This window comes from Saccostrea cucullata, unplaced genomic scaffold (genome assembly GCF_032062105.1).
Source record: "Saccostrea cucullata isolate Sc308-1 unplaced genomic scaffold, CSIRO_AGI_Scuc_v1 ctg1755, whole genome shotgun sequence".
Taxonomy (NCBI): domain Eukaryota; kingdom Metazoa; phylum Mollusca; class Bivalvia; order Ostreida; family Ostreidae; genus Saccostrea; species Saccostrea cuccullata.
The window spans coordinates 121,791-132,602 of NW_026920756.1; the positions used below are offsets into that span (position 1 = coordinate 121,791).

At 32.7% G+C, this 10,812-nt stretch overlaps 1 protein-coding gene across 1 annotated transcript; it reads right to left on the reverse strand.

Moving 5' to 3' along the window:
- Window positions 1-5,324: 5,324 nt before the first annotated feature.
- Window positions 5,325-7,394, reverse strand: LOC134256958 (CD209 antigen-like protein C). The gene is made up of 4 exons (XM_062739633.1): window positions 7,007-7,394; window positions 6,474-6,565; window positions 6,001-6,088; window positions 5,325-5,781 (listed from the first exon to the last, which is right to left on the reverse strand). The coding sequence occupies exons 1-4, from the start codon at window positions 7,332-7,334 to the stop codon at window positions 5,510-5,512; spliced, it is 780 nt and encodes a 259-aa protein (XP_062595617.1). The 5' UTR covers window positions 7,335-7,394; the 3' UTR covers window positions 5,325-5,509.
- Window positions 7,395-10,812: the final 3,418 nt, after the last annotated feature.

Sequence of the window (10,812 nt, forward strand, 5' to 3'; positions counted from 1 at the left end):
TTCGTTTGCTAATCGATGGAGAGTGTCATCGATAACTTCAAGAGATGCTTTAAATGTAAACAATGCATTGGCTCTCGAAGACCATCTTGTCTCGCACAGAGTCTGTAGTTTCTGTTTTTTCTCCATCGAAGTTTTGCTGCATTGTTCTCTTTCAGCTCCTCCTTAAACACGTTGATACGTTTGGCAGAATACTGAAACGCAAAAGCAATTTGCTGTACGATATCCATCATGTTTCTGATTAAGGGTATTTTACATGCATGGGTTATGACGAGATTTAGGCAATGAACCTTGCAGTGTGTGTAAAGAGCCCCTGGAATAATTCCACTTATTCTAGCCTGCACTCCTTTTCTCACTCCTGACATGTTTGCGGCACCATCATATCCTTGACCCCTCATCTTATTCAGAGTTACCCCTAGTTGCGTCAGGTTATCTAGGAATGCGTTAGCCAATTCCTCGCCCGTTGTCCTCTTCACCTCTGAAAAACCGACAAACTCCTCTCTAACAATTCCCTTCCCTTTGTCGAAAAAACGAAGGACCATAGCCATCTGCTCCATAGTAGAAGCATCTGTTGCTTCATCAGCAATAAATCCAAAGTATGGTGATTTGTTGACATCAAGAATTATAGAGCCAGTTATTTGTTTACAGCACAGTGAAATGAGCTCGTTCTGAATGTCTGGTGAAGTGTACTTAGCTCTTGGGTCAGCATTCTGTAAATGATAGCTTAAAGCTTTGTCTGTTTGGGCTGTGTGGCGAAGAATTGCCATGAAATTGCTATCATCTTCTGTGTGGCCACGCAGTGCAATATTCTGTTGAGCACACAATACAATAACATCAATTATTATATGATTGAAAAAATTCCATTTCTCTGATTGGCTGAGATCCAACTATGTTAGAAAAATATTACGTTGTATTCACCTGCACGTGACGTTCCAGGTCAATACAAGGATTTATTTCCTCTACATTGATCTAAAAATAGATTGGGAAATTTCAAATTGATACAAATTGTTTTGGAAAGCTATTTAAACGACTATGATTTTTATTTTCATGTGAACAAAACATAAGCGAATATATATATTTTAGTTGTGGGTGGTAAAAGGGGTTGCAGGACCCCCCCCCCCCCCCCCTCCAACACTTTTACTGAACAAAAATTTTGTTTTACTTTTTGGCAGTCAGTTTTCCCTGATAATACTCCATCCTTTCAAAATTTATCCTATATAAAAAAGACTGACAATATATATTACTTTCATGGCAACTAAAATTGATTTAAAAAAAACATTTTAAATTGATACGATTGGTAAGGCTTATTTAAATTTTAATTCTGCTTCTCTCTCGTATTTGGCTAGGACTTAATAAAAAGCAAACAAGTACATGTAATGAGCTGTATCATTGTATCAGTGAATCATATAATAAAACAATTATTGCTGTTTTTTCGGTCAATACAATGATTTAGCCATCTTCAAAGTACAATATTCACCTCGCCCTTCGGGCTCGGTGAATATTGTACTCCTCAGATGGCTAAATCATTGTATTGACCTCAAAAACCAGCAATAATTGTATATAATTCTTTTGAGAACATGTATATTTTTTTCGACAATCGCATCATTTTTACTCAAAATTAAACCCTGTGGATCTCTTCCTGGATTTTGCAGAGTTAAAAGAAAATGCTCAGCCGCATCAACACATCCGTGGTGTTTCGAAGATGGCGCGAGATGTCTAGAAACATATTTTGAAAAGTTCGACCAATCTCGAATAGGAGTGGAGATGAAAGATTTTTCTTTTACTTCAGATCTTCTCACACCAAACAGTACACAATAAACACAAAATACCCCATCGCACGAAACACTGTATCGCAGCCAGGGGTTCTCTTTAACCCATGTTGCATTGAACTTCCTCTTGTTTGCACTGAAAAAAAATTCCCAGTCTAACAAGATACGGCAGAGAAATAATTTAAATATAGTTATCCATGGGAGTTGAAATTTTAGATTATAAACGGTGGGGGGAGGGGGTGTTTACTTTTATATTCCGATAGCTTAAAGAAGGTGAGAATGCTTTTAAAATTAATAAATAATAAATCTTAAAATTGGCAACACCAGTAAAAAAAAATATTCATGCATGATCTATATTATCTTTTAATTTGTAAATTTAAATTTTACCATTTAAAATTTTTTTCATTAAACATTTTTATTTCATTACCTCAATGGAAATTGAAATTCTTGTATGGTTGTCCCTGAACCTTCCAGTAACTTTTTCTTTATATCAGTGTCCCTAAGATCACTTTCTTTCAATAAATGTATGTCCGGATAATCGGGATTAATACAAGTTGAACATTTTGTTTCATCAAATTTTTCTTCGAGATTTTTGGAAGGTGTTTTTGGATTTTGTTTTAGAAAAGACTTTAAATTCGACTGTATAGACATTCTGAACAAAATTTGAATCGGAAATATAAGATGCAAAATAATTTGAAACACGGATAGTGCTGCATGGTAAATTCTTTTTTCTCCGAATAAATGCCTTTCTTTCTTTTTCTTTAAGTCAATCTGTCACCTTTCTTTCTTTGTTTTTTCATTCATTCATTTATTTTTTTTTATTTACATGATTTTTTTTTTTTGGAAAATGATGTGTACGCACTTGCGTACTTGCGTATAGGCAGCTACGCGCCTGTACATAATTAATTACAAGTATGTTCTATAATTAAAGTCACATTAGTAGCAAAGTGCAACATACCTAAGTGTGTTGTTGTTTATGAAAATGGAGAGTGAAGGCAGTTTCTCAAATTCTGCAATAGTACAAAAATTGTGAGTTGGGTTCACGACAGTACACGGAAAGGTTAGAGAATGGGAAGTAATACGGATTAGTTATTTTATCAAAATGAATGGATGTTTACAGAAGCGGAAAAAAGAGATCATGACATTATAAGAGACGTAAATTACGCTTGCTTTCGTACGCTTATGTACACTTGAATGCTTACTTACTCGTTCCTTCATTTTCTTATTAAATGTGATATCATCATGAAACTTGAAAGGCATAATTATAAAATGTTGCTTTTTACCATGACAAGAAAAGAAATTTAATTGAGCAAAGAGAAATTTCCCTGGAAAAGGAATTTTTGATTAAGAGGTCATTACTTAGCGGTCATAAATGATAATGACCGGGTCATTATATCCCACGTGCAATGATTCCTAGGTCATAATTGCTGTGAAAAGTACCATTTGGAGTCATTGTTGTGTTTAAAAGTTTTCTTACCAGCCAATCAAATTCAAGTATTATCAAAAGAGGTATAATAAATAAATATAAAATAGTATTTTACAGTCATAATAGATTTATACTGTTCATTCACGCTTTCCTTGTATGTTACAATGTTTGGATTTATATCGATTAACATCACACATTCGGTCTTTTATCCCAATCAGCAGATAAATATACTATTTTGATTGGTCGACGCGCTGATTGGTTAATCGCTAATCCTGATTGACAGCTCATGAAAGAAATACCGAACGCGTGTTCGCTTTCTGGGACTACTAATGCATTTTGGGTTCAGTCTCTGTGTCCGGTCTGGGTCCGCTTCGGGTTCGCTCGGGGTCCGCTCGGAGTCAGCCTTAGCGGAACCGGAGCAAACCCGAAGCGGACCCAGAGAGCTAACCCGGGGTTCGCTCCTTGAACTTGAAATTCAACCCACGATCAATACAAACTCTTTTATCCCTTTGCTTTAATTCTTCCAAACTGTTTGCTCGTACGTTGTTGCTGTGCAAACAACTCACAATGAAATACTATATTGCAAAGCTAACTTCTCAGTTACGTTAAGATGTGTATATAGATACAGAAATATCGAAAACAAATTATGTGGAGATTACGAAGAGAGATCGTGTTCAGAAGTCCAGTAAGAAGAATAATCAAAATCACGGACCTCCAACATGTCAGAGAAGGGATCAGGTGCCATAAAAGAGTGAGCATCCCTTGCGGACTAGTCATTACCGCCTTGTGCTTAAACATATACTTGTTCTCTTTACCTCCAGATGTGTTTACAATTAATCAAGTCGCCCACATGGCGCAGTAGTTAAAACGTCTGCGATATAGTCAGAAAGTAAGGAGATGTTCCGTACGTCGCCGGTTCGAATTCCACGCTGAGTCTTTGAGACTGGCCCTTCGAATGAGACCGTAGAAACCAAGGTCCCGAATCGCAGTAGGTGCTGGAACTAAAAAGACCTCTCCCTGCTCAATGGCCCTGAGTGCCAAGAGCTGGACCAACATTGCAGCTCTCCACCGGCAAGTGGTGGTGTCTCCATATGAGTAAAAAAAATCTCGAGAGAAACATTAAACAACATTTAATCAATCTATCAATTAATCAATAAATGGAAGAATTTATGTCCATTTTCAATTAATAGAAATTAAATTGATGGCACCCCCCTCAAAAAATGAATAGGTTAAAATTTTCTTTGGTCTAGTAACCTAAAATAAAGTTAATTTAAATATCACATTTCAAATCAGTGAATGATAGTAATGTATTTTACGCTGTTCATATTTTGAAATATTAAGAAAAAAAGTCCACCTCGGTATATTTAAAAGGTTTCTAAGACATGTTCAAATATGAAGTAACGGGGCTCAAAATAAACGATGTGTGGACTACTCAATTTAATAGCTCCCTTTGACAATTAAATTTTTACTGTAATTAAATGTTACATATTGATATTAATGGTCTATCTAAGACCTATAAACCACTATACAACTACTAGAAATAATATCACTTAAAAAAATATTTGATTCGCCTCTCACTGCACATAAAATGCTGCTTATGCGTCATGTTTTACCGAGGTGATATCATGATGACAAGTGAAGTGACTATGTGTAAAAATAGTAATCAAGAAATATATACATGTATCATTTTAAAATTTTTATTTGGATCTCTACACGAATTGATCATGTGATGAAAACCCACAAAGCCCGTCAACTACTTATGAAGACACTGTGAAATAGAGTCAATCATTTATAAAAATGATTGATTGATTGTGTACTGTTTAACGTCTCTCTCCAGAATATTTCACTGATATGGAGACGTCACCATTGCCGGTGAAGGGCTGCAAATTTATGTCTATGCTCGGCACTTATGGCCTATGGGCAGGGAGGGATCTCTATAGTGCCATACCTGCTGTGACACGGGGCCTCGGTTTATACAGTCTCATCCGAAGGACTGCCCCATTTAGTCGCCTTTTACGACAAGCAAGGGGGTACGGAGGACCTATTCAAACCCGGATCCCCACGGGGCTTTATAAAAATGGACAAAGAAATAAAGAACACTTGAACAATCTACTTTTACAACGAGTTGAAAACACCTTGCTTAAACAGTTTTATATAAGAGAAAGCATGCACAAATGTAAATATATAAAATCAAAGTATGGTATAATACATGTATATCCCCTAGATAGTGTACTTAGATTTAATGTCGAGCTTACTCTACAAACTGTTTATACAATAAAACAATGCACATATTACAATACCTACAAAGACTGGGATATTACGTATTCCTCTTTGAGGTTGACAGGGCTAACATTTTCTTTAAAACATTTGTTTTGCAGACATAGTTATATTTATTGTTGCAAGGCGCATCGTTCATTCCCTTATTTTGTATCCAGTACGTGGCACAGTGCTCTCTTCCACCTAAGTTATCTGGTTGTCCTCTTACCCAATGACTATAACGCAGTCCCTCTGCATTAGAAACAGATAAAAACCTTCCTTCATGCTGAACATCGCTCGCCCCGAGCCATACCTGTCTATTTGCTGGATAACCTATAGAATTATAACCAAAACTTCTTATTTCGAAAATTAAGATTAGCATTTTGCATGATTTTTGTTTTTTCAATACAATTTTTGTTTTAAATGTCTAAAAAAAAAATTTATATATCTAGCAAAATCAGGATAATTATTATGAGTTAAACATTAAAAATTCGTTAGTATAAAAAGGGAAGCGAGTTTGATCCAATATAGTTTACAGGCGTTAAATTGTACCTCTTATCCTGAACTGAAGATCAAGCCATTTTTCTTCTTCTGCATTTTGAAGAAGTATCATTTCTGCATCAAATCGGTGACACGCTCCCTTAAAGAAAAAATATAAATACTGGTATAGTGTATGGTATGTATTTAGTACAAATATATTAAGATTATGCTAATAATGATAAAATAAATGAAAAAAATGAAAAGTTTTTTGGGGAATTCAGGTTTGTTTTGAGTTATACAGAATGTTTTGAGACTCTTTTACTGAAATATAAAGTAGCTTGATTATCTAAGCCAATTTTGACATTAAGAAACATTAAAGAAGGTTTGCTAGTTAAATTCTACAAAATATTCGTTGAAAATAGAGGTTTCGGGTAAATCTATAATCAAAGTCTTATCATAGGTTTCTTCTGAGAGGAGAGAAAAAAATGTTTTAAACTGAACTGTTTTATTTAAGGAACGATAAGAATGTAATTTCTTTGTCTTACCATAGCATCTAGAAAAGAAGCTGTGGATGTTGAAAAATAATAGCAATCTCCTTGGTAATTGACCCATTCTTTTTCGCATGATCTTATGTCATCTAAAAAAGATGTTGATTGTCATTGTTTAAATACATAGAAGGGGTATATGAATTAAGTGAAATTGTTGTACATATAATTAGCATTTTTATTCTTATCATTTTAGTGTCAAATTTTAACATCTCAATAAAAATCTTGTATTCAGAAAAATGTATGTAAAAATAAGTTTAAATTATGCTTAGATGATTTAATTGTCAGTTTTAAATACAAAAAGTTATCATAATATTCTTGATATCCGTGCGATGAAGTTTACATTTTGTACAATTTTCAATAGTTCATTAAAAGGTCGTTTAAGTCTTCAATCTACTGTAACGCATTTTCTTAAATTGTGGAGTTTATCAAATTTAATGACTACCTACGAAACATGCACATAATGATTATATGATTTGTATAATGCAGAGAGAGAGAGAGAGAGAGAGAGAGAGAGAGAGAGAGAGATTTACCTTTTTCAATGGTTTGTGATTTACTTTTGTTTAGTTCCTGATAAATATTGGTACTGTTTTCCTTGAGGGATGCCACTGTTGTTTCCATGGACGCCATGCTCCGCTTCAGAGAATTCATGTCGTTCGCCATGGCCTTGACCTCCTTGACCAAGGTCAAACGAATGATGGTCTCCTGATTGATGATCTGCCTGAGAACATCGATCTCCTTAATTGCCTGTTTGTCCTCAATTAAATTTGTTGAGTTCTGATCGTAAAAACCAGTTAGCAAGGAAGCTGACTTCGTCTTGTATATCGTAATTAAAATCGTGAAAAGAATGAGAAGCTTCATCCTTTGTTTTAAGACGGCAAATGACTGGAAGAAGAAAATATTATGCCTCTCTCGGTGATAAAACGTTTTATTTATGTGTTGTGATTAAGTTTTAATCTATGGACGTTTTTCCGAAAATCATACTTAGTTAACAATATAACGCTTGAAAGCACTTAAAGTTTTAAAAGCAAAATAAACTAATTACAACTGAAGGAGGTTAAAGTATAATAAGAATTATGCAAGTGAATTGTTCTTTTTAAGCTGCATTCTTAAATAAGGATATGGCAATGAAGAAAGAAACACAAAAGCAAGTAATTATGTAAAGGTTACATAAACATAAGCAGACACTTGTTGAACACAAAAGATTTAAAAGTGGTCTTATGAATACACTTATTTAAACACCTAGACGGATATATGACACGTAAGCTTACGTAGAATGAAATATATAGAGATGTCAAAGAGTTAGAACTTAGAAAATATAGATTGTATTTTTTTTTTGTTCTACAATTAAATTTTTTCAAATGATTTGAGCAATCCTTGTCATATGATTCCACCTATAATAATATCAAGTACATGTAATTTTTCTTATCGTTGCAAAGTCGTTGCATAAATACTTGTATTACACATGTTTTTCGCATATTATGATTAAACATCTTGATGAAAATATTTTCAATGGTTATACTTTTGTCAAAGGATATCACATGAAAACGTACTTATATGATTAATTGAAGTCAGTCACTTCAAGGGAGAAACACGATCACTTGAAATTCAATATATGATCAATACGTTAACTTCCCTCCCTTTAATAAAACTATTCACAACTGTGTGTCCATAGTTACTGCACAAACAAATTTCACATCAATGCTACACTGCGTATCTAAAATCTCCGTAACGTCGATTTGTCTATGTAGGTACAGAAAAAAGGAAACCGTTCGTTTTACCTTTCAATATTTTAGTACTAATCAACAAATAGAAAAACATTGGCCTTATTTTCAATTACAGTTCAAAAAACTTATTACTGGCACATGTCAAAAAATAATTAGATTTTGTTTTTTTTTTTCTGTTTTAAAAGGTGTTTTAACTTACTAGTAGGAATGAATAATAAACCATTTAATTTCTTTAATCAAAACATCATTTCACCTCTGCTTTGTTAAAAGTGTCTTGATAGGAGTACTGAAAAAAATGAAAGGGAATGCTAAAACAGCTTGTATATATGAAGGGCCAAATGCATATTAAATAGTGTACAAATATGAAAATAAAACTGCCTTGGGGTTTGAAAATTTAAAATGATTCAACTTTTAGCTTGTCTACAGTACATCGTTGAACTTACAATTGCAATAACTATTCTCGTATACAATATTTTCTGAAAATAATTGAGTAAATCCAAAGACTTTCATTACCTGACTTCTTGGTTATGACAAAAATAATATACCAGGTACACTCTTTGTAATTATATAATTTTACTCCTCAGTTCTATATATTCTAGTGCAATATATGTCTCCTTTAAAATATGAAACTCCTCTTTCCACAAATCTTGAAATATTAGACACGTAAAATTATTTCTTAGGAATATAGATTCAAAAAATATATAGGATAAATGTATTTCGATTAAAATGTTGTTTTAGCATCATCTACTTTTAAACCATTGTAAATAAAAAAAAATGTCTGTATGTTGTTGTAAGTGAAAATGGACTTTGTTATTTAAAATAGAACACTGAAGCAAAAATTTATAATCTAGTACAGAATAAACAGAACCAAAAAATTGCATCTAGATCATTCTCTTAAAATTTAGACTGACTACTTTTCTTAGTATGCATGTTCTTCCTGAAATCATTTTTTTCTATTGGTATGTAGACGAATTCTTTTCATGTTGTTGATATGAGTGCCATGTTTACTTTTATTGGATACATCCTTTATTGGCACAGTGGATACGAAAAACAAGGAGCAAATCCTCTTTTTTCCAGTCTTAATTCTTTTATTTTTTTTTTGTTGAATTTGAAGTTGGCCCGATGATGAGACCATATACACCGAAAATAATACAAACCTTTAATGCCAATTAAGCCATTTTTTTGTGGCCTGTATGACAAGTTATGTATCTAAATACATGTACATATTTTTCTGCCCCAGTTTTTACAGCAACAGGAACATTAAAAATGTTTTGGGATTATAAATGGAATTTCAGGGTTTAAGAAAAACCCCACAATTATTTCTTTTACATAGATAACGCTGTACAATAACGTAAGCAACATTTAACTGTAAATATTCAAAGCTAATTGATATTTCTATAAAATCAAAAAAAAAAAAAATGTGGAAAAAAAGTTGTGACGGTCTTGTGGTAAAATAAATAGTCGTATGCTGTGTTTTTATTTTGTGTGTAAGAAATTGTTGAGTAGTTAAGTACATACGATATGTATATATGACATTTACATCTTGTAATCGAGTGTCTCAAAAGCAAAGATAATTTAACACTATCGAATATAAATGATTTAACAGCAATTGATGAATACCTAGAATTAATAAATACATGGATTTATTAAACTGGTGCAAATCGGTACGTACATTACTTCAGAAATAGCAGAAAGGAATTGTCTACTTTGATATTTTACGAGGGAGATTGATTCAAGAAAAAACAAGCTGCTGTTTGTTTCTAAAATGAATACAAAACAAGTTACAGAAAGCGCAAGATAAGCAATTGAAGTCATCGAAGATTTTCGAAAAACAAAACAAATATTGCACGTGAAAAGAGCACATCCTTTATACAATACTTAAAATAAAAGTAGAAATAACGTTCAAGGAGATTACATGGTTTTTTTTAATGTCATGCACTTTAAATTCCACATAAATGAAAATGACAATGAATGATACTTTCTTCAGATAAAAGATGACATTCAAAGTGGGTCATTTGATTTTGTGTAAACAAAACACTAGAAGATCAAAAGGCTCTTTGACTTAAATGCATGTATCCTCTTACAATGTGTACACAGTACAATTACATTGTAAAATGCAGATATTGGAATTTAAAAAAGATAATAAATTACGCTTTTGAAAAAGGATGAGAGATAATTTTTAGAACAATACTACTACATGTCTGTTGAGAATATTTTATAGATTAAAAACCATGTTGAGGGCGACTAAATTTTCTGTTAAGACTTTTTATTTTACATGAGGACACGTGACTAAAGCAAACATATATTCACTATGCAATTCATTTATAAATTGCATATCAAATGGGTACATCAAAATTTAAATAAAATCTAATTTTCAATTTCGAATGTATTTAACAGTTTTTTGTATTATGTAGAGGTGCTAACATGTTTGAGTTGACCAACTCCATAAGTACAGCTAAGTATTTTAAACACATTAAGTTATAGTTATAAACTGACAAATATAAGGCGATAAAATTTACGTTATGATACTATGCACCAGTATATTGTTTGATAATTCGTGATTTTAAGAGACACACAAAAAAAATTTAAAGAAAGTACAGAAAAGATGATTT